Here is a 24297-nt window from a genome sequence, read left to right on the forward strand (position 1 = left end):
AATGTAGATTTGTTATAACATTTAGAGTTGCATTCCTTAGATAGACAAGTGGCTCTGTGTCTGCTGAATCTAAATAGCCTTCTGTTTAATTTTATAAGAAGAGAATTTGTCGTATTTACAACTTGTCTGCCTTTTTAATACTTTAATTGTTCTTGCCGTATTTCAAATATTGTTATTAAGCTATTGTTTCGCATTAGTAGTCAACAATTAATTTAACATGCTAGTCATTTTACATCCACTCCACAGATAGTAATACAACTAGCCAGATAGCAAGCCAGCTGGCTGAGGTAATGAAACAAAAAAGCCAGGTGAGACAATTTGACCTAAAACATCAGCCCCTGTCATTTGGATGAATTGGCTGACGTTATCTACTCAAGATCATTCATTTTAGTAACACACTTTTGAGGCTGTTGGGGAGCTATAGGCACTTAACAATGGTAGAAATATACATTATTCTATAAGCCGTTTTAGGCAACCAAGAAAGTTGTGGAAGGATTCGGTTTTGAAGTTATGTTACAATATGTATCGGCAATACAAAGCGATAAATAAATGTACATTTTGACATGTATTCACAGAGTCCAGTGAGGCTGGCACATTACATGTTGTTCAAAGGCCAGTAATCAGCCTACAAATCAGTGTAAATATTCTGCCCTATTTCACTTTTCTCTGCCTCAGGTCAGAAGTCTAAAGTGTTCTGGCCTTTTAGGATCAGGGCAGGTCTTTGCAGTAGACTTCAAGACATTCCTGGTTTTATTGAGGGGTAATGTTCTATGGTCCTCAATTGGCATGCTGTGAGGGGATTTAGTGTACTTCACAGAAATGAGCCTGTATCTTTAGGAATATAAATATATCTTGCTCTCAAGCATCTTTCGTCTTCATTTTCTCTTTCAAACTCTCTGAATTGTCTTTGTCTTAGGGCCAGGCGAAAGTATTTGCACTGCTGGATGGTTTTGACTCGCTGCCCGAGGATGCAGAGGTCTACGTTGTCTTGGAAGGATCCACACTGGTCCATGTCACCAGGGCTCTTAGTGATGTCATGCTCTGCTTTATAGTTCCTGGTATGTTACGGTGTATGCCTGTAGATCATACTATATTGATGTGTGTGTATATTAGGTCATTTGCTATGTTTTTCCTCCAAAAGGGAGAATTGATTTAGAACACCATGTTCAGACATAACCCTCCACTGCACAATCTGACAACTCCAGGTTTTTCTTATTGTCTGTGATAAACTCATGAACAGTATATCACTATTTTGATCTTCCCCCACACACACACACACATACAAATGGAAACACACTTGCACAATCACAGTCTGTGACTTGAGGTCTGGAAAGGCACAGAATCTTATCAGCTTCCTCTCAGGGGGGAAACGGCTCCATAAACAATACGTCAACATTACTGAGCCTCTGTGTAGGTTGACACAGACAACAGGCAGTCCTGCAGGCTTGAGCACTCTCTACTATAACGGCACTATTAAAAGCAAGTCGTCTTCTCCATAAAAGAAAAGCCCTTTCAGCATACAAAATGAAAATCTGATAACATTTTTAACCACAATAATGCACTAAGGCTCTGGGATGAAACATAAAAGGTATATTTTAAGGACCTTACCAGTGGATTTGTGTTTTTAGAGGGTGACCTACAAATTCAGACTGTATATAAATACTCTTTTTATTTAAAAGAAATACAAATCTGCTCTGAATAAAATCTGTGTTTTAACGGGTCGTTTCTTTTTAGGTCATAACCTGGCTGAGGTGGTGTCTGTGCAGGCCTACCTGTGTTCTGAAACTACACCCCTCACCTGGGTGGGCGGGGCTTCTCTGGAGTATGTCCAAGATGATGCTCAGGTTAGATATAATTTACACTGCCTGTAAATTTGTGCTTACCCGAGGTTAAAATAACCTGCTTGGGAATGGATTATTGTTATCATATTCTTTATGCTTCTCAACTTTTATCCGTTTTATTGTGTTGCACTGTTGGAGGAGCCTGTGACCTAAGATTTTCATTGTCATAACTACACTGTAGCTATGCACAAATGACAATAAAAGCCTTGAATCCTTGAAAAATTACAATAAGCTTATATTAAAAAAACTTGTTTTCTAAAACGGTGAAAAAAATCTATTTTCTGTAATTAATGTTAAGTGAAATAATTATTTGCTTTGAAAAAACTAAAACATTTCACCTTTGTTGTGTAGCATTGGTTTTCACATGACTGTTTCAAGGATTGATCTTATTCTTTTTTCTTCTCAGGACCTGGCAGAGCACCTGGTAGTCCACGGACATTGCCTTAGCTCCAGGGATCACAAGGATCTGAGCAGCCTCTTCAATCTGGGCCAGCAGAGCTCTCGCTGGGCTATGGATCGTCGCGTCACCCTGGCCATGGCAAATCTGGATATCCCCCAAAACTGGAATGTACTAGGGAGCCACAGCGGAGATGGTGAGAGCAGGATTTTCTCATCTTGTTTAATGGGATTTCCTGCACAGATAAGTTTATCTAAAGCACATAGTATTTGTTTTTTATTACACAACAATGTATACACAGGAAACATTAGGTGGATAAGCTTAAAGCATAAAGCTTTGAGGAAGACGGATAAGGTTGTAATGTTTAACTGTCAGAAATTGGTTTAAGGAAATATGTCGTTTTTTATAAAGAGGGATCTCTCAGCATCGCACTGAACACTCAAAGCCAGCTATATCTTAGGAAGGTGAACTCTTCAACTCCCCCTCCTCTTTCCTCTGCCATCCTTCCCATTTGCAATGCTTACTGTGTAATCGGAAGTGAACATGGTCACATGTGTGCTTCTGTTGGACTCATCAAAGCCAATTAGGCAGCATATAATGTGGTTAATAGAGCCTTTCCTTCTGGAAGTAGCCCTAGGCAGAGACTAATACATCTTAGGGCAAGTATGTGTGTGTGTTTGCGTGCGTGTGTGTGCTGACCACCATCTTGACTGTCACCATCTGTCTCTATGATCTAAGTGTTTGTGTAGGGCCACCTACATAAATAATAAACTAGATTTAGCATTAACAAAGTTAGGGCAGTCTGTTTCTTTGCAGCGTCTCCCTCTAAATGTCTGCAGTTCATTTCATAACACTGCTCACAACATCATTCTACTGCCGATGCTGTACTGACTTATCAATCCCAGCTAACCATTGGTGCTTTGTTCATAGTGCTTTCTACATTTTAAAGGAATGGAAAAATCCAATTCTTTATCAACATTTAGATATTTGATTGGATCTTGGAATCATTAGATTTTCTCTGGGCAGCTCTGAAGAAGTTGAAATGTAATACCTTTGATACAGCCTGCAAAGATGTGCGGATCTGTCTTTAAAGGTCAAGGAGGCTGGCAGATGTTTTTTCTATACACAATATTCTTGGACAGATCAGACAGAGTTTTGTTCTAGAATTAAAGCGTAGACTTATAAAGGTGATCTTGCTTTATGTTAGTCAGTTATTAGCTGTTGTTTCACTTAAAGTGACTTCACTTTGACTAGAATAGTAGAATAAGGTATTTCTGGCACCAGCTTGGCCACATTGGCTGCACAGTATGTGGGTGAAAATAACCCTTTTTTCATCAATATGATTCCTAATGCTTTCTGTAGTCCACTATTATTCAAAGGCAAAATGATATATAATCTAAAATAAAACCGCATTACCCCTTTGCAGTTAAATACCAACTGTGATGAATAATTGTTTTTTGATAAAACTGTCTAGGTGTTGATCGTGTTTCATGTTTTAGGCTATATTTTGGTTATTTAGTTATATTTTCTTCTTGCTCTGGCTGTTATTGAGTGATGCTAAATAAATTCAGACAGCATCTTCCTGGCCGCTTTGTATCTCTGTAAGTTGCCTTGAAAACTAAGTGGAGAAAAAGGTGATTGTCGGCTTATTGTTATTCAAGTTACGAAATTCTGCAGTTGCCTCAATAATTGAGATGTTTTGTCTGAATTTCTAGAACATCAAGTCTGAATTTCTAGAAAATCAATGACAAATGCTGCTGCAATGTTATGGGACGAGGTCAACAAAGTATTGTTGACATATGTCTACCAAAAACTGCATCAGCATTAAGGAACAGTGGTTGTAGTAAACCTGCACCTTACTTAATGACACCCCACTAGATATTTGATTAACAGTCAAATAAAAAAAGTACCTTTTTAAGTTGATATACCTAGGAGCTTTTAAGCTAAGTTTCCTTTATTTTGTCTGAATTGGGTTTAACAATTTTCCTTTGATCAAGCCTACTAGCTGCTTGACTGAAGCTGTTTTGATGCATGTCTGTCACCTGGAGACAGATCTGGTTGAACTGCGTTGAGTAACAGACACAGAAATAAGTAGCTGCCCCTACTTTGTTAAGAAAAGCTTTTATTTAAGTGTGTCAGTGGGGCAGAGAGACCCAGGGCTATGCAAGAGGACAAATCAATCATTGGCATTTAGGTTAATTATCACGAGTAGGTTATCAAGAGGCACTTCTTGACATGATAGGTTACTCTTTATCTCACGTTTAACCCTTCGTTCCTGTCTTACTGTTAACATCCTACCTACCTTTATCTCTGCAGTTATATTTTTTATTTAATTAGATTTCTTCCTTCATCTCCAGAGCACAGTTTCAGGGAGTCTCCCCTCCACATGGCCGTGCGATGGGGTCTGTATCGGCTTGCAGAGCTGCTGCTTTGTCAGCCGGGGGGTCTGATGGCTGTCAGTCTGCCAAACGAAGAGGGAGTGACACCGCTGCAGCTGGCACAGACAGCCGGCAACACCGAGCTCCTGGAGCTGCTCACACAGTAAGATTATACGGCAGGGATACTGGCAAATGAATCACTGTTAAGCTGTAACATTAGGTGTTGAGTGCAGTGCTTTCACACACAGTAAGGGAAAGCTCTCATTAAAACCAGGAAAAGACAACACTTTCCCCTTCTACTCAAGTAGGACTCAGATCAGGGTGTTGCACTTTTCCTTGTTCATGTGATGTTTTGGTGTTGTTTTTTTGTTTTCCCTTAACTGTCAAGTGGGAATTAAGTGTTTTTTGTAAGTTTTTGTGTTTCTCTTATTTTCCTACGATACTGCAATGATTGGCTGTGAATACGAAAATATGAAGGACAGACCATCTATTTATATTCCCTTTTTTTTTTGTTGAGAAAGGGGCAGGTTATATAAGATTATTTTCTTCTCCCTGCTCCTATTCGGGTGTGGTGTGTTTACAGAGACATGTTTTGTAAATAATTGTTATACATTGAGTTTGTGCATACCATGAACGGAACAAATACAAATGAAATGAAATATGACAAGATAGATATTTTGCCGATGACTACACACAGTGCTAAACACCTGTATGTGTACATGGCCGAAAATGACTGAATCACCATCATCTGAAATGCTGACAGTGCTTTAGAGTTTTTTTCATAAATTAAATTATAAACATAACAAAAATAATTAACTTTCTATTGAGATTTTTCATGGTGTAACAATTATTCTCTTTGAACATCAACCCTAATGTTTTGAATGGTTGTGATTAAACCGGCCCACCTGTTGTGCTACAGCCCCCCCAACCCTCTGGCCACGCCTCCAGCAGGTCTGTCCCAGGTGTGGGCCGACCGGTCCCGCCTGCTCAGGTTCTGTCATGATATGGGGAACCTGACTCTGACCGTCCGACAGAACCTGAGGTGGAGCTCAGAGGACAGTCGACACGCTGACATCCTGCTTCTCAGAGACCGGCTCAGAGATGAGGACTTTCTCAGAGAGGTGAATTGTCAACGTTAACTGGTGCTGGGTCAAGGTTTGAACCCCCCTCATCGCCCCAACCAAGGCAACCCAAACAAAATGAAGCAATTCAGCTTTAATTTATAGAGAGATGGGATTTTTTTAGTGGAGGAAATTGCGCTTTTGAGGTTTTGGTGATACACAATTATAAACTGCAAATAATGTACCTGAAAGTACCATCAAAATAAAGCTAGTTAGAAATGATGTAATTTCACATACAAAGTAAGAATAGAGTCACCACCTCCCAGCCCTATGCTTCAGTTTTACAGCATCCTCTTACTTAAACATCACCTTTCCTCCTACAGATCAAAGCTCTCAGGAGGGAACGTGTGGAGACCCTCTCGGGGAAGGAGGAGCTGGTGGATGATCCTGCCGAGACCGGTAACTTTATTTTACCCTTCTTAATCTTTGTGGGTTTTAAGAGGCCCGGTTAAACCTCAATCTGAACTCTTTGATGTTGCAATGGTCTGCCAATCTTTGTTCGAGTGGTCTATGAGGCTTCATACTGTGGCTTGACTCAGGCTTTATTAGCTGACATTGACTGCCCTCCTGTGGGGTTTTTCAGGTATTACTGTTGCAAAGATACATCAAGATAACGTGTCTTATGTGAACCTGATTAACAGTAGAGTAAAATAAGCTTAAATTAGTTGATTGACAGGAAATAAATGTCAGTCATTTATAATTATAATTACTCAAGTGATTCATCAAAACAAAATCTGCTGATTATAGCTTCTCAATGCTGTGTTTTCTATTTTTCTAAGCGTGTTTAGTATTATTATTTGCCTATTAAATATATTTTGACATCTTAACTGTTGTTTGGACAAAACAAATTGTTGGCTATTTTATTTAATTCTACCATTTTCTTTTAACATTAACCGACAAACGCTTAACCAAAAAACCATATTAAAAATAACTGTCAACTTATAATGGACGATGAAAAGTATCCTGAATTACAGCCATATACAGTACAGTACATTTTCATGGGTTTATTTTTGAGGCAAGCAATACAAATGCAAGGATGCAGTTTGGAAGGTCACAGCCTCCTTCACAAGGTGGTTTCCCTTTACTCTCTCTCTCTCTCTCTCTCTCTCTCTCTCTCTCTCTCTCTCTCTCTCTCTCTCTCTCTCTCTCTCTCTCTCTCTCTCTCTCTCTCTCTCTCTCTCTCTCACTTTAGAGCCAGCTGGCATCACTGTATCAGACTTAAGTGAATGTGTTTCACGGTATCCCACTGAGGCACAGAAAGACCTTTGTCAGATTAAGCTTGTTTTTTAAAGTCTCCTCCTATATTTGACATCTTCTCCTTTCTCACTCTTTGCTGCTTGATTCTTCTTTTGTCTCTGAGTTCCTCTCCCAACCTATATATCCTTTATGGTGTTGCTGCCACTTCCCTTTCCTGCATGTATATGCTTTTATACATTAATGTGACCCGGGGCTCCATATCAAACCACCCATACACTCATTTCTGTGCGTCACTTTTTTGTTTCTGGTAAGCAATCATACAGTGTCCTTTGATCTGAGATGCACATGGTAGTAAAATGAAAAGAAAGTAGATCAAGGCCACACAGTAAGGTCTCCCCAGGTTATGAAAAAAAATACTTTGCATGGTACATACATTGTTAAAAACTGACACACATCTGTGCCCACTCGAGCCTCTTTTGAAGTTTAATGGCTGCTGTATGTCTGTGTCTGAGTACGTTTCTCTTCTTTCAGCACTGTATTCTGATATGAAAAGAGCTGCTGTAGAAGAAAATGTGAGTATTGGATCATAATATTTCACACACATAGGTATGGACTAAATATATAATAAAACAAATATGTAATGTTAGCTCATACTGTAATTGTCCAAGTTTAAACAGCTTTATTTGATGAGACAATACAATATGTTACTTGTCCTTCAAAAACACTCCAGAGTACGTTTGTGCCTATTTTGCCACAACAGGTGTCCATAAAAAGAAGTCCCGGATATCTAATTTTTCTAATTTTAAAACTCTTAAATATCCCTTTAATCTCCATGAACATCTGCATCAGCCGGTGGCACTGACCGCTAGGGCTGTGCGATTATGGCAAAAAACATAATCACGATTATTTTGGTCAATAATTGATATCACGATTATTAAATACGATTATTCATTGACTTTGAAAACATCCATTTATTGAACTTTAAAACAAATACAAATAATAATTTGAACAGTATCTTTTTAACTGTTGATTACCCTGAACGTATAATTCAACTGAAAAACCAATACAAAAATAAATAAAATAAATGATACATTTATATTTACATTTAAATAAATAATATCAAAAATAATAAATACCAATAAACAAGATCAACAAATATTTTGGAGCGCACTTCAACAAGCTACTAAACATATGTAAATATGATCAATACAAATAAATTAGACTAAAATAAATGAAATCAAATATGTTGCAGTGCACTGTCACAACCAAGCAAAGCAAAATAATCGTTTTTTTCGATTATGTTGTTTTCGTAATTGTGGCAGGCCAAAATCGTAATTGCGATTAAAATACGATTAATTGCACAGCCCTACTGACCGCCCCTAAATGCTCCACATTGTTTCACTCTTATTGTCAAGGTGTTGAAGCTGGCACCCTGCACACGCCCCTGAATAGCCGACTTTGTGAGCGGTCAAGTGTGTAATTCATGTTTGGAGAGGTGTGGCGTGTGCACATGATTCTCATTATTGAATAGGTTTGATGTGATACAGATGGTTACCTAGTTGATATTGCTCTGTCACACACCTAGGCATTCACCAAACACTTGTGTTTGTGCACTTTAGTTCTACTTTAGTCCTTGGAAATGTGTGTGCTGTTTGCTGAACGCTTCTGTCTGTCCAGGACTACGAGGAGCTGCTGATGTTTTGCCTGCATGAAGAGGACGAGGTGGACGACCCATCACACTTTGACTCTGGTAAAGATTTTATTTTTAACATCTTTTTAAGCTTCCCCTCAGAGTAAGGTTACTTTCTCAGAAGCCTGTTTTTAGATTTGGTTTTAATTTTAGAGCTTGCGTTGCCTCAGCTGTAGATCCTGTTTTGAGCAGACTGAAACTGATCACTGTTGGTTTAGGTGGTGTTATATTCATAAGAAATGATCTAATTTGCTTCTAATCATTAAGCGAGTCCATCTGCAGGAAACATTTCCTTTCCTGAACAGAACTTGGAACTTAAAACATGACCACCGCTGTCCACCATCCCCACAGACTGTACGATCACATTTCAGCCCCCTGACTCCTTCTGGCCCCTCCTCTCTGGAGATTTTAGAGTCGTGTCACTCTGTGTTTACAGTGATGGTGGCACTAAGAAGGAATCTAGATAATCCGACATGAAGATACAATGCAGAGTCACCCTCTTCCCACCAGCAGTGACATGGGGACAGGGATGAATGCTAAATGTGGGGCTTTAGGTTGACCACTCTGATCTGCCTCTGCACGGGAAGGGAATGATTTTAAAGAGTGGGAACATCCAGCGGGTTAATAATTGGCTTGTATTGCTGCAGAGCGGACTGATGCCTCAGTGTAAGAATGTTGTGGTTATAAGCTGAGGCTTCAGGCTTTATAACACTTGGCACTGGACATCTGCAATCTGAACTTCCTGTGGCTAGCGTTGTTTTCCATGCTATATGGTTTAGCCATTTTGTTCTCTGTGTGTATTTGTGAATGTGTGTGTTTGTTGGCTAGTTTAGGATTTTCATATTTTCTGGCGTTTGTAGACTGACTGCTCGTGACCTCGATTGGTCCCTTCAAAGGCTTTTGTGGTTCAGACCAATAAGGCTGGCCCATAAATCCTGTTTTCTCCTCAGTTTCCTCTTACTGCCATATTTATAAAAAAAAAAAAAAAAATAAAAAACTTCAGGCTCAGAGTGACTCAGGTTTATACATGTAACTCTTCCAGGATTACATTGCTCATTTGACGCTTGAGGAAATACAATTCTTCATTAGACATTTCTAAGCTGTCGGGCATAACGAGTGACCAGCAGGTTTGCGATTCGCGATTCCAGACTGTTTTTATCATTGAGCTTATGCGTCATCAAATAGACAGACACAGCTTATATGGCCAGAGCTTCGGCAAGGGATGAGGAATTTTGAGCGTAGCTGTCATTTTCCCCCTGTCTTCTTGATGTCAGCTCATTCCTCTCTCCATTTCAAATGACTGTACCTTCACTCACATGAGCAAAATAAAATGCAGTTTTGCTACAGCAGGTTTGTTAAAGGTTTAAAATATAGGTGTAATTGTTAAAAACGTTTAATAGTAGAAAAGTTTCTCTCACTTGTCTTCCATGCTTCCACCTCCCTCCGCTTCTCCCCCCATCTGCCCTCCTAATGCCCCCAAAATCCAATCACCCCACCCAAAACACACACTTGCCCTTAAATACCTTCATACACACACAAACACAGACAGACTTGTGCACCCATGCCCCGGGTCCCTTCCTCCCAGGTCAGCATTTTAATGTGAGTTTAGTGAACAAACAGCAAACGCCACTCCATCCCGAGGAGCTCTGCTCTACACAGCTGAAGAGAGAGGAAGGAGGTCGATATGTGTGTGTGTTGTCAGTGTTGGTGTGCATTTAAGAGGGAGAAGGCAGTGGGGAAGAGTGCTCTGAAGGGGGCAAGGGCTATAGGGAAGTGAAAAAAAAGCTGAATGGGGGTTGCCAAGGCGGTGCTGAATGCAGTTTTCCAGCTTGTTGAGATCCCTAGGGAGAGCAGAGTAGAGGAGTGTGAGAATGGTGTGTGTGTGTGTATTATTGGAAAGAGAGAGCGCAAGAGAAAGGGATTTATGATATGGATAGTTTGGAAGGGTGACAACAGACGACGAGAGACATGCCAGCAACACTAACAAGAGTCTGCGACCCCGGCTGAGGGATCTAATTGGAGAACGGAAAAAAAAGGATTAAACCTCACACAGACCCCACAAAGGCAGCATTAATGTTCACCAGTACAGTGCCAACACCCCTCCACACACACACACACACACACACACACACACACACACACACACACACACACACACACACACACACCAGCACATACAGAAACTACTTTATAGTCGCAGTGTACCTCTGTTTCTGTCCTCTGCATATCTTCGTCCTACCAAACCCATTCTCATCCCCCTTTCTCGTTTTGTTGATCACATTCCTTCATTTATGTGCATTTATAAACCCATGTTTGGCGTCTCCCAAAGTGCCATTGTCTGATTTGTCTCTTAAACCCGCTTCATTATCCCTTTCTGTCACATTTACCACCTCTAGCTAAACATACTTTTATCCTTGCTGCTGCCAATGGAGCACTGTACTCCTGCAAGTTGGCAAGAGGGGAAAAAGGAGGAGGGGGGGGGGGGGAAACCCAAAGAAAAAACAGCAGCGGCTCTCACTGCTGTCTCCATGGTGAGGCTGCTGACCTGGCAGACTGCCCCCTCCACACACTCCGAACCCCTTTCCCCCTCATTCTAGCTTTGACATGCTATAATATAGAAAAAGAGAATGGAGTGATCGAGAAGGAATCTGTTCAGATGTGGCATCTGGCATATTCGGGGTGCACGTCTTGTACCTTGGAGTGTGGCATCTCTCCGAGGCAATCATGAACTCACAGGGTTAATGATTCCTCCCGGGTCTGAGACTCACCTCCCCTAAGCTGTCTGCCCTCGTGTTTGTCTTCGCTGTAGGTTCTGAAGTCACTCCTATGTTTGACTTTGTCTCTCTCTGTTTCTCTCCCTCCTTCAGTCACTCTTTCCGGCAGTCAATACACTCCTCCCCCCTGCTCCTGTCAGCATGTGTTGATCTCTCTCCCTCTCCCCTGTACTCTGTTTGGTAGATGAGTGACTGGGGGGGCCAGAGGAAGACTTAGAGACTCAAATGTTGTTCCAGATTTGAAGAGAGCAGTCAGGAAGATGGGACAAAGTTGTAGATAGTGAGAAAACTGTAGAAAGGATCAGAGGGAGAAGACAGAGTTGTGTCCCTGCTCTGTCAGACAGTTGGTGCAAAGTTATCGAGGGGGAAGGGGTGGACCATAGGGGGAGGGGTGACTGGGGGAGACAGAGGGGAACATGCTGGCTCACTGCTGAAGTGTCAGAGTGTCTACAGCGGGGCTCTGGAAAAAGGAGAGTGAACGCTGCAGCTAGTTCGCTGTCTCTGGGAAATGGATGTAAACTGAGGCACTGCTCATTTATTTATTGACACCTTGAGCCGTTTGGATAAAGATTACTTTGAAGATAGCAAATCATGGATTCTGACTCGGACTCTCCTTTCAACTACTCCTGGCCCTCTTTTCCTAAGATGAGGATGCGCAAGAAGACAGGCAAAAAAGGTAAGACTGAGTGGTACTGTAATCTACGGATGTGGAAATAATGTATTGATTTACAGAAGCTTTTTTCATCCTGTCACAGTGACTGTTTGCTCTTGGTTGTATGAGCCATTCAAGTTGACACTTTCACCTTTGATTCAAAATAAGTCAAAGTTCCTGCTATATAACTTGTTGCAGTGTTTGACAGACATTAGATGCATGTGTGTTGATGTCATAAATAAAGCAGCTCACTTGAGCTCACACAGACTGTGCAGTTTTCCTCATTTCAGTTGCAACTCTTTTCTTAAAGTCACATCTGGTTAGATTGGCAAATGGAAGACTTTACCACAGGCTTTTCTCTGTGGAACAATACAGTTAAAATTAGACTGTTCCCATTACACATTTGTATTCACGGGCCTCCTGTGCAGCAGCGAGACAATCGGAGTGAGATAACTGCATGTTTGCCGGTGATGTAACCTGATATCTGACAGTATGTTGGGGAATGTCAGATGTCCACTCGAAGCTGATTGAGTGGTTAGGGGCTTTCGACATCCTCACTCCACACTGTTGTGTGCGTATGGGAGCCCCCGCTGAGGAGTCGAGGCTTCATGTGACTGCTGGGGTCTATGAAGTGCAAAAAGAAGGCCCAATGCTTAATATGTATCTTCATATACCTCACTATACTCAGGCACCTGCAGTTGACGATCATTATCAGTTTTTGTTCATATGTCACTGAAGTGTCATTGGCGCTGATGTGAAGTGTTTATCACAGTTTATTGTCAATTGTTGAGAAACCAAAATCAAGTTAATCCTGGTACCTAAAGTTAGAAAACACATTTGTTGGGACAGCTGAAGTGTTTGCCTAAAGAAGTAAACCAGAATAGTTCAACAGTTCATTGCTTGTATGCAAGTGACTACAGTTTGTGTTTGTTAGAGGGAAGAGTGAGAGTGAAATCAAGTTACTCCCATTTATGTGTCATCTTGGCTCGACTCCAGTGGTCTTTTTCCTCATCTTTCACAATAAAACTCTGCCAGATTATCTATGTTATTGCTTCTTAATTGTGATTGACTTCTGCACATTTTATAAACACTGCCTGTCTGTCTGTGCAATGCGGCTGAAGAGTAGAAAAGCGGCAATATAAAAAAAACTTTTTGTAAACTGACCATATATTTTCATGTGGATTTCTAAGTGTTCAAAAGTTTAAAATCTGAAATAAACAGCTCTGGTGTAAAGAGGCACCTGCGAAGTGAAGTGTGTGTTCAGGTGTTCGGAGCCACACGTTTATTTCTCCACTCTCTCTTAAGGACTGATCGCTGTTCACTCTGAGTTTACCTCTTCCTGGATCTCTTGGGCCCAGTGACGCACTGAAATGTAAACAACATGGGGAACACACAATGTGATGCTTGGACTGGGATGTTTGACTGCAGGTGTCATAACTCACAATGGGTTTGTGGATATTGGTGAACAATTATTTTAATGATTTAAATTGCCCTCCATCAAATAATTAGCTCTCCCCTCTTATAAGGTATTACAGCTTTTTGTTTTGTTCTATTAGGCTCTGCTTGTTATTTTACTCTGCTCCTAAGTTCTCCCAGCTCTCTCCAAAGTGACAGTTGTTTAGCGTGGTGCTTATAAAGCGATTAACTTCATAAAAGAAGGAACGTCATAGACAAATGACCCTATTGTACTCGTAATAAACAAGCCTAGGTGTTTACGCAATTAACATTTATGATTCTCTGTTAGTCTTGAACATTTTTGTTTTGCACACTAGCAGCCTCCAAAGTGGGTAAACCTTGAGAAAGAGCCCTTGTGACAGCCCTGCCTCCCCCCTCTCCATCCTGCCTTCCTCGATCTCTCTCTCCCAGGGGTGTGCATGGGTTGAAGGGTCACTTTCTGTGTTTAACTGCCCTGGTCTGGAAACCTGGCACTGACTGCTGTCTTTGTCTGGGACTCAGTAAAGCTCCAGCTCTCTCTCTTTCCCTTTGCTGCTGATCCGGGCGCTGCTACTGTATAGGGTTGGCTCTCACTCGGGGACATGCTCTGAATATCACATCACTCCAAATATACCTTCCGTGAGCAAAATCCTATAGACTAAAGCCCCCATGCCCTGCTCCGCATTCCTTAGAACTCCTCTGAAATGGTAACATGCAAACAGCGAGCTCCGTCCCAGCCATAAAGACAGCTTCTCATGCAGAAAGATTGATTTTGTGCGGCTTTAACTTGTTAGAAATATGATCTCCATGGTCGTCTGTTACTCCCCCAGTGAACTTATGTTAAACACAGTTTGCAGCGCCTGACAGTAATGTTCACTGAGGCGGTGTTTATGGGTCAGAGGTGTGTGAATGATCGGGCCTGTGGCAGCCAGCTGTGGCTTTGGACCTGGCCCAGAACCTTTAATATTAAGCATGTCCGTCAAGTTCCTTAAGTGGGTTTATATGAAACTGTATCTGCTTTCAAACAGTGGTTTGACCCACATCCAGAATCTGACCTAGTCTCTTGATTTGATGTTGCAGTAAAACTAATCCTACAATACACAGTAGACGGTGTAACGTGACTTTGTGTCTGTATTCGGGTTAAAATACAGTAAAATGTTTCCATGCGAAACTAAGAGGATCCAGAAGTAACAGAATAACAGGATGTTATGTTCATGTTTTCCAATGTTTTCAGGCTGTTGTAAGTAACTTACATTACACTAATGATGCTGTTCTAGAGATACTTCATAACTCTTCGATTGATGTGGAGTGTGTTCTGTATCCTGCAGGGGTTCATGTTAAGTCTATATCTTCTCCATATCGTTTGTTGTGGATGGAACCGGACTCATCTGGTGTCCTCATCAATGTCTGCTTGAGTCCCTGTTGAGTCTCAGATTTATTGGACTCCCTGCCTACAGGAAGCACAGCCAATTGTTGGTCTGATTTACTTTTTTGCTCCCACTGTGGTGCTGGCAGCTTGGAAACTATGGATAAACTATGGATTATTTTTTTAACGAGAGATGTTGAGTCTGGGTTTAATATCTGCTTGATGAGTTTAGGTGGAAACAGCGGTGCCAAAGACGTGATTTATCACCGCTGGCATTGTTTCAGGCATGGCTTGGCCAGGGTAAGAAGAGACTGTCATTAGGAACTTAATAATATAACTGAGCTAATGAGGATGCCTCCTCAGATTATTGTGAGGAATGCTGCACGATTTCTACCGGTTGCTTATGAAGTTCATTTTTTCCAGTGGATGCTTTGCACATTGTTAAATCTCATTTTCTTTGCTGCTTTTTTCTCATGCATAATGCTGTCAAACCCTTAAAACACTGAAATGTATTGCAATCCATATCTTAGTATTTCTTTTTAAGACAATGATCAAAACTACAAAAATAATTACACAAAACTAACATGAGTTAAAATAAACTAAATACAATCCCTTCAGTAATTCAAATGATTACGTTAACGGTACTGATACATTAATAAACTGTTATAAATGGTACAATAAGTTAGTGCCTTGAATTTTGTGATGTAGGTTTCTTAGTCTTCTTCATTAGGGCCAGGTGTGCTAATTATAATTATTGCAGATGGAGCCTCCCAATTGGGATACAAATGTTCAAACTGTTAAAAACTAACTAACTTCATCTTAGCATTTAAACAACTCTTAGTCGATGTTGGCTTTACATTTTTCTTTCAGAGTTCACGTTTGATCTTTAAACAGCAGTTGATACAGCGTCACACCTGAAGCTCCAAATAGTTGCTGTTATGGAGCTGCTGTTCTAAAACCTTAATTTTCAGTAGTTTATTGCTGGTTTAAATCTTATATTCAATTCCACATTTAGTTTTATTTAGGACAGAGTTAATGTAATGTATTATGTACCTATACTTTATACTATATACTGTATAGTGCCAATCATATGTATGTACTTTACATTTACTTTAACATTTAATTGATATATGAGTTTAATTTATTTATTAACCATCTCTACAAATTGATTCACTGTAAGAATGATTGTTTGTGAATAATTTCATTGTCCAATTAGGCTAAAACAATAGTTAGCTGTGTTGAATGAAAGCCATCAAAGGTTTGTTGTAATGAGTGCTGTGGCAAGTGACCTTCAGCCTACCTGTAGGTTGTTTTGGAACCTGAAACACTTTCCAAGAAGTTGTGTTGTGGAGAAGCTGTGTTTGGTTCAGAGCAGCGTCCCAGAGGGGGCCGTGTGTGTTTTGAGAGCAGGACTGTTTCCCCCTGTTTCAAAAGCACAAGCAGGCTGCTGCTCACAGTGCCTCTACTGTGTTGAAAGGGTTCCTCTCAATGCTACTGTGTGCTCACCGGGAGTTATTTCCACTCTCCGGCTGTATCGAAGGCAGGGTGGGGAAGAAACATGCCAACAGATGACCGCTCACAACTCCATGCACACCCATTCACGTGTGAGTGCAAAGAGAGAAGCACACTCTTAAGGGACAATGTCATGCAACTGCCCAGGATGTCTATTTACTTCCTGTGTTTGTGAGAAAGTTCCTTGGTGTTGCTATGGAAACCAAATATAATATTGAAAAATCCCCTCTCCCTCTCTCCCTCTCTCTCTGTCTCTCTCTCTGTAGAGAAAAGCCAGTCCATAGGGGAGAGCCCGGCCCGCTCCCCCACTCTGGCTGCTGCCGCCAGACTGTCAGCGATGATACATGGCAAAGACAGGGTGTACGCTAACGCCATGCTGGTGGACCAGGTGAGTGGCCTGTTTCCTTCTAAGTAGTGTTTATACAGATATGTACATCAGTTATATAGTTTATGACGTTATGTCATGAACTGGTTTATGATGTCAAATGTTGCATTACAGGAGCTACAAATCAGCCTTCACTTACTCACTTTTCTGTTTTAGGTGGATGAAGCTGACATTAAATACCGCTCTCCCGGGGAGGAGGAAGGGAGCCCTGCGCCACATCTTGGCAGCCCGTGCTGGGACCCCTTCTCCATGACCCCCCCTGACTCAGGGAACTGTTCCCAAAACCGGCACCCGTCCTCACCCCATAATGAGGAGAGGGGAATTCAAGGCCCTGGCCTAGAGAATCACAGGGAGCCATCCCCTCGCATGTCTCCCCCATGTCCCTTTGCTTCCTCCCCGTCTTTTCCTTCCTCCCCCCTGGCTTCCGCCTTCCATATGTTCGAGGGAGCACAGAGGCGTCAGACGCAGCCCGGTCTGCCAGTTTCTCCTGCTTTGAACCGCAGAGGATGCAGCTTGACCGAGACGAGCCGGGGCCTGAGGTAGGACGCTACTTAAAGTGTGAGCTATTATATTTAATTGCATAACTTTAAGATGTGACTGCCCTTTCAACTGGATGAGTTGCGTTGAAATTAGAGAACAAACAAGCTTTATAAGGGGATTCCTTGATATATGAAACAATACAATCATGTTGTTATTTTCCTGTAACTAACCCATTCTTACAAAGTATCTATCATCATTTCAGCAAAATACTTTCATGAGCTTTTTAGCAGTAATTGTAGTCTGTGAAGGTGCGGAAAGTGACAGGAAGCTTGGACACAATTGAGCTGTTTGTGTGTTGAAGTTGCTAAACATTCCTTCCAGTTTCCTCAGTGCTGCAGGATCTTCTCTGTGAGCACTGAAACTGGAAAACAGTTCAAAACCTGATTAAAGATTGTACCATGATCAAGATCATATCTGTGCAAAATTGTGACATCATCATAGATCTGAACAAAGTGTTATATCTTAAACTGTACCATAGGAAGCCTAGACTGCTGCCTAATCCTGTTGAAAGATGTAGCAAAAATCTTTCACTGAATGTTGTGTGTGTGTGTGTGTGCTTATATGTATTAAAACAGTCCCAGTTTGGAGTGTGACAGTGGAGAAGAAGACATACTGGGATATTCCTACCCCTGCTCGTCTGTAAAGAAGCAGTCCATCCTGCGTTCCAGCTCAGGAGAGGAGAGGGACTCTTTCGAGACATCGCCAGACTTTAACCGCACGCTCTCTGACAGCACAGACACGTCCGCTAAGGTACACCATCACTAAACATGTAGTATTACTCACCCAACAACAGTGTTTCTCTCCATGCATGGCAAATCACGGGTGGGCAGAGACAGGCCAACTGCAAAACTAACCCTCCTACTAAAACACTGCCTTTATGACTTAATTACCATCTAAACAATACACTTTAAAGTTTTTGTTTATTCTTACTGATAGACTACTTCTATAAACACACTCAATTGCTCAAGAGGCATGATACAGTTTGACTTTCTTTCATTTAATTATCATTATTATTATTACACAATTTTTAGCAGCAGGTTTTATTCTCTTCAATACAGTATATATAAGAAGCACACTAAAACACTAAAAACTAAGTTAAAGGTGGGGTAGGTAAGTTTGAGAAACCGGCTCGAGATACACTTTTTGTTATATTCCATGGAATGCTCTTAACATCCCGATAGCAATGAATATCTTAAGTGCTTTGACAAAAAATCCATAAAAAAATGTCATCTGTGGAAGCCGTAATACTGTAAAAAGCATGACCAATCATTTGAGCCGGCCCGGCTAAAATAACTGGATGGCCTACCTTCCTGTCAGCCTTCCATCTGTGCACAAACTGATCTCGTGCCCTCATTGGTCATGTGCGTATTCGTGTGTGTTGGAGGAGGGGCTCTGTAAGGAAGTGGCAGATTTTTTCCGGCTGTGTATTTTCAAATTCTAGCGCACTCGAGCTGGTTTCTCCAAAATTACCTACCCCACCTTTAATGCAATGTATCAGACACGACCTGCCCTACAATCATAAGTAGATAATTTCTGTCTGTCAACAGCTCAATAATGTGAACAAAAAGGTCAGACATATTGAGTTGATCTGTTCCCGTTCACAGAATTGAACCTGCAAACGTTTGCTTACTCATCTATCTGATCCTCTTCCTCTTCCTCTTCCTCGCCCAGAACCCAGAGAAAGCCGAAGTTCGCCTGCGCTCCTACTCCTACTCCTCCCCCAAAGCGAAGCCGTCACGGCCTCTGCTAAACCGAGACGCAACCATCACTGACCTGGCAGAAGGTGAGTGACCTTTGACCCCTCTGCCCTGTGACCTCTCTGTTCCCTGGAGCCAGCTGAACGGACACATGTGCCACATGTCTAACAGGGAGGGGGGGACCAGACAGGTGTCATAAATCAACTGAACCTCTATAAAGTACATGTGTGTTTAATGTCAGCTCCAGTACTCGTGTGCAGCATTAAGGCCATGCTTTGTCCTGTGTAGATGGTGCATTCAGCAGCAGTGGTCGTTCTCTACTTCAAGCTTTATCTCTCTCTAAATCCTTCTCTCGTCTCAACCAAGTTAGTAAGTACAAGGACCGCTTCAAACGGCCCACGCTGCTGGGTGGCTGCTGAAAACATTACAGTGTGTCTTTCTGCTCTTTCTGGTTAACCGTGGGATTAACTTTGTGATCATCAAAAGCTACAGGATTAAAAGGCATATCTTGTATATTTAAACTTCTCATGACCCAGTGTAGTTAAAAGTGTATTTATGCAAGATTGAGCAAAATGATTGAATTACACTTGTTTGTTTGGTGGAACCAAATACTTTTCTGAACATTTTTCTAAGTTTTGATTTCACACAATTTTCAAAACAATGATGTTTCTCATTGTGGCCCAAATTGTGCAGCCCCTTATCTGTGGTGAGATTTAGTTTCTATTGGCAAGTTCAGCAAGTCACACTGTTGAATCCACAAACCACTGTCTCAGAGAAAACATTCAATTATTCATATTTTCAATATTTTTCGCTATAGCAGACTTTTCACTCAGCTTAATGTCAAGACTCTTTTATATGATGACTGAGAGGCGGAGGTCTAAATATTTAAGACACTTTTAATATCCTGGGGCTTTGGAAAGATAATTCTCCATGTAACTCTTATTAATCATTCTAAGGATTTGTTATCTACTCAATCAATCAACAACTTTATTAATCCTGCAAGGGGCAATTGGTTATGAAGTGAGTGATCCGCTCTGCTTCCACGTTGGTACATATTGTGTTTCTATCTTTGTTTGGATTTTCCATCTTTGGTGTATTCTGGGTTTGGACTAAGAATAACCTCTTTGGTCTTTCTCTGTAGGCGTTTGCTGGATCCAGACTGTTTCAGGGATTCTTGTATTTGCTTCTAACATCATTCTAATTGGATGATGTTTTATAACACCCTGGGCTAATTCACTTAAAATCTACACTGGTGTCTTCTTATTCAGAGGCATTTTTGGATACTCATTTGTCTGTCCTTGTTTCTCTACCTTACAGAGCAGAGAGCATTCACCCTGACTGAGACTACCAGAGAAAAGAGGTAAAACCACAGTGTGTTATTTCAGGAGTGAAGGGGCAAGCCAACCATTGCTTTGTTCTCCCTCCCTCTTTAGTGTCGACCAGCAGTTAGAGATTGGCCAAAATGTGCCTACACATGTTTATGTGTGCGTTTTGATGTGTATGTGTATCTCCGGTATTAAACCTGTGGTCAGGGTCTGAGTGTGCAGGATGTGACATACTTCCTGTTTCAAGGCAGAGGCCAGAATACACTCTGATTGCAACCTCAAAATAACCCTGAGTAAACAGCAAAACTCGCCTGCACTCCAGGCCTCAGAAACATTTCCAAAACACCTCAGTGATCCTGAATGTGGAGTATGTTCATATTGTAGTATGTGTTTGGGATCTAACAGGAATACTACATTTGCTTTACAATCCTACCATTTGACCCATTTGCTTATTTTGTTTTCATTTCATAAAAAACACAATCCATATTCATTTTTGTTTCATCTCACTGCCTCATAAATGTATCATGCGCTAATACATTTTGTTTGATAATTGCCATGCTTTGCTAACAGAGGAAACATTTTCGAAGATCACATTAGGCAATTTGATTATCATATTACATCACAGCATTATTGTATTAGAAAAGATAATACAACAATATCCACAACACCAGCCTTATCAGACACTAACCATGTATTTCCTTCATAAAATGACAATACATTCAATGTTAACAAAATGTGGATGTTTCCTAAGCATTGGATAAAACATTCTGATGTTTACTAAATCCGTATGTTTCACAAACATCCATACGACTCTCACGTGTAGTCATTTGACTTTTCCATACAGCTTTATTTGGCCCAGAAATGCTTTGTAGACTCATCATAGAAGCCACACATATGTTAACATTGTGAGTCTCCTGACGAGCCGAGCACATCGACCCGCTCTGAGGTGTGTTATATCCATACAGGATTTTGGGTTTCCGTAAGCGGGCCCTGTCAGCCGAGGAGGAGAGCAGCGCTTCGCTCCAACACCTCACCCTCACAGAGTTCCTCAAAGAGTACGTTTTCACCAGAACGCCCTCACAGCCATGCATGTGTGGCTCAACTCATTCTAACCCCGCCGTTAAACTATTCCCCGACGCAACCTATTAACCACATGGATTCTTTGATATCTGATCTGATATGTGAATCCTCAGAAGTAGATGATATTAACTTCTTGTATGTCATGTTTCAGTTTATGTTTGATGTGACATTGCATGTTTCTCTTCTTTACGTTGTGTCACCTTTCAGACAAAATGTGTAATGTTACTGGTACACTAGTAATGTTTAAATAGTTGACACATTATTATTTGCATCTTGCCAAGGTCATACTATAAATAGCATCCACTAGAGTCCATAGAGATTTGCAAGCATGCCAAGCATGTTGTTAAGAGTAATAGTATGTCGACCCGTGGTCCTGGAAGACTGTCTGGACAGTCTTTTGTTCCAGCATGACACCAATGTACCGGATTATTTACCTCTACCTAGTATATTAAAACTACAAAAATAATGAATTGTTTTATAAAGAGTGTGCATGTTGGGCATGAATGCCGCAGTCTTTTATAGGCAAAATGATGGTAGAGGTTGTGATGCGTGCTGACTGAAATGTTCACACTGACACAGGATTGAAGATGAGGAGTGGGATAAATACATAATCCCATCAAAGGTCGAGTCAGAGAAGTACAAAGTCAGCCGGACCTTCAGCTTCCTCAAGAGCAGGATGTCCAGCACTCGGAACAAAACCAAGGTGAGGCGACACAGTGGAAGATGGGATTCCTGCTGGCTAAGATTTAAAAATGCCATCAGTTAAACTTTCCTTGAAAAAAGTAAAAGTAGGAAGGCCTCCCAGAGTACTGCAGTAAAAGGTTTAGCACCTCTCAGACAGGCCAGGTCAGAATTCCTCTGCTGGGGAGCTATTGTCTGTGTGCGGTGCCTTTATTTGGCCATGGAGAAAATTCCCTCTCCTCAGGTCTTAGCAACGGGACACAGTGAAAATATCCTCTTACATAATGCGTATACCCCCCTCCAGCCAGTACTAGGAGCCAAAACACATTCCATAGTACGCTTTCAATCTTATTAACACGTGTGTATGTATCCAAGAATATTTTTCCATGTATGTACGAAGACATGTGATCCACACAAAAAGTAAACAAACAAACATACACTTTCAGACTTCCTCGTCAAGTTGATAAGAAAATAAACAGCACTATCACACACATGCACAGAGGAATTCCCCTAATGCCCCCCTAAGGATAGAGCACCACAAAAGCAGACGTCCCCATGGACTTTAATAAACTAAACATAAAAGCCCACTCGGGGGCCTCTTTATCTCAGCTAACTCCACTTTAACAGGTGCTTTTCAGCCAGAAGATGACCGCTGTATGTCTCTGTTTGTGCCTGCTGCTCAAGTCTTGTTATTTCTACTCTGGTTGTTTGCATGGTATTGTTGGATTATCTGCAGTTAATGTCAGCTGTATGATGTTTAAAGTATGTATGACTTTTGTTTTAGGTGAAGGGGAAAGAGGTGAAGGAGGGAAAGGAGAAGCCAGGAGCGGCTAACGGACACCAGTTTGTTCCTGCGTCTCCCTCCGGTCCCGCTCTCTGTGTGGCCTGTGAAAAGTCTGTTTCTGGGAAGGAGCTGCTGCAGTGCTCCAGTAAGTATTGTACTGTCAGTACTGTTGTTGTTTTACGTCCTGTGGTGGCTGAACTGTTTAGAGTTTGAGTAAATCTCTTCGCACATGCCTTGATGTTCTGTTTAGCAGAAGTAAGTCTTCTTCCTCTCACAACGTAAGCATTGATCATGAGGAGCAACCCGATTCGACAGCCATCTGGACTCTGAGTCCAGAGATGTGGTAATTTTGTTTATTATCAGTTAACTGATGAAATTAACTGGGATTTCATTTGTTTTTGCCTGCAGGCTGTTTCCTGAATGTCCATAAAAGCTGTCGAGAGTCTGTTGCCGCCTGCGGAAAGGTAACCACGAACAAAACACATTTCATCTCAAAACCCAAAAGCAAAAATAATGAATTATTAAAAATAGTTGAATTGAAAACACATCCTCTTAAACAACAACAGTTTTGTCATTTTAAGGTTTTCTTTTTTTTTTATTATTCTTTTTTTTTATACGTCTAATTATTTAATTGTAGTGTGCAATAATCGATGCCATTTCATTTACATTGCAGTATCACAGTACACTCATCACTCAATTGTAAGGTATTTGCAAGAATGACAAGAGTTGTAACTAAGCTTATTTGTAGATGTTGCATGATTTTAATTCCCAATTTATCAAATCGAAATCTGGAAGTGCAAAACTAAGTGCAGTACCCATTTTAAATGTTTAAAATCAGGTTTTGTTTACATATGGCTACTAGCTTGCAGACTGAATCAAATGATATCACATACTGTATCTGTCAAAATTGTTATGACCAATTTTACAAATCTGAAACTGTGTACCGGCCATGTCCAATAATCTGAGACGCGTGCTGTGTGGCAGCAACCTCCGAGGGTCAATGAAAGCTTTTGTTGCAGGTCATTCCCTCTGTCTCCCTGTGTTTCCTGTCACACTCTGCTGTGTGTCTTTAAAGGCAAAATGCCAAGAAAATAAGAATATACTGAAGTAGAGGCAGACTTAGAGGAAGCGTGTACAACAGGACAAATAAATTCCAACACCTAGTGACAAAGGAACTCCTGGAATGTGTCTCAAACTGAAGATGTAAAACAACACTATGTCGGGTTTAATGGTTTTGTTTGGGTATGAATTGAGTGCATTTGTTGTGTTACTACAACTTAGTAATATTCCAAGCACACTATGATTTACAACTTTCAATATGATCATGTGTTTCCTCAGAAGCCACAGGAGAGGAATGCAATGCTGATGAAAAGCAAGACCATGTCTCTCCCAAACAGTGAGTCAGTGACAGCATGCCCCCCCCCCCCCCCCCCCCCCCCCTCC

The 24297-nt window shown here is 41.1% G+C and overlaps 1 protein-coding gene across 2 annotated transcripts in view; it reads left to right on the forward strand.

Annotated features, from left to right (window-relative positions):
• Positions 1 to 977: 977 nt before the first annotated feature.
• The window catches only part of LOC117472653 (rho guanine nucleotide exchange factor 28-like), a 33382-nt gene continuing 10062 nt past the window's right edge, over positions 978 to 24297 (forward strand). The window contains exons 1-18 of one of the 2 annotated variants that reach the window (XM_034117959.1): positions 978 to 1058; positions 1735 to 1844; positions 2248 to 2434; positions 4596 to 4779; positions 5536 to 5737; positions 6061 to 6136; positions 7466 to 7506; positions 8612 to 8684; positions 16629 to 16750; positions 16904 to 17286; positions 17863 to 18037; positions 18959 to 19070; positions 20302 to 20344; positions 21275 to 21364; positions 21969 to 22092; positions 22855 to 22999; positions 23263 to 23318; positions 24193 to 24250. In XM_034117959.1, the coding sequence (XP_033973850.1) occupies positions 1037 to 1058; positions 1735 to 1844; positions 2248 to 2434; positions 4596 to 4779; positions 5536 to 5737; positions 6061 to 6136; positions 7466 to 7506; positions 8612 to 8684; positions 16629 to 16750; positions 16904 to 17286; positions 17863 to 18037; positions 18959 to 19070; positions 20302 to 20344; positions 21275 to 21364; positions 21969 to 22092; positions 22855 to 22999; positions 23263 to 23318; positions 24193 to 24250 (2203 nt within the window). In that variant the 5' untranslated portion in view covers positions 978 to 1036. The remainder of the gene's footprint in view (positions 1059 to 1734; positions 1845 to 2247; positions 2435 to 4595; positions 4780 to 5535; positions 5738 to 6060; positions 6137 to 7465; positions 7507 to 8611; positions 8685 to 16628; positions 16751 to 16903; positions 17287 to 17862; positions 18038 to 18958; positions 19071 to 20301; positions 20345 to 21274; positions 21365 to 21968; positions 22093 to 22854; positions 23000 to 23262; positions 23319 to 24192; positions 24251 to 24297) is intronic. The other variant, XM_034117960.1, reaches the window with a different exon arrangement.

Source organism: Trematomus bernacchii, unplaced genomic scaffold (assembly GCF_902827165.1).
Source record: "Trematomus bernacchii unplaced genomic scaffold, fTreBer1.1, whole genome shotgun sequence".
In the NCBI taxonomy this organism is placed as follows: domain Eukaryota; kingdom Metazoa; phylum Chordata; class Actinopteri; order Perciformes; family Nototheniidae; genus Trematomus; species Trematomus bernacchii.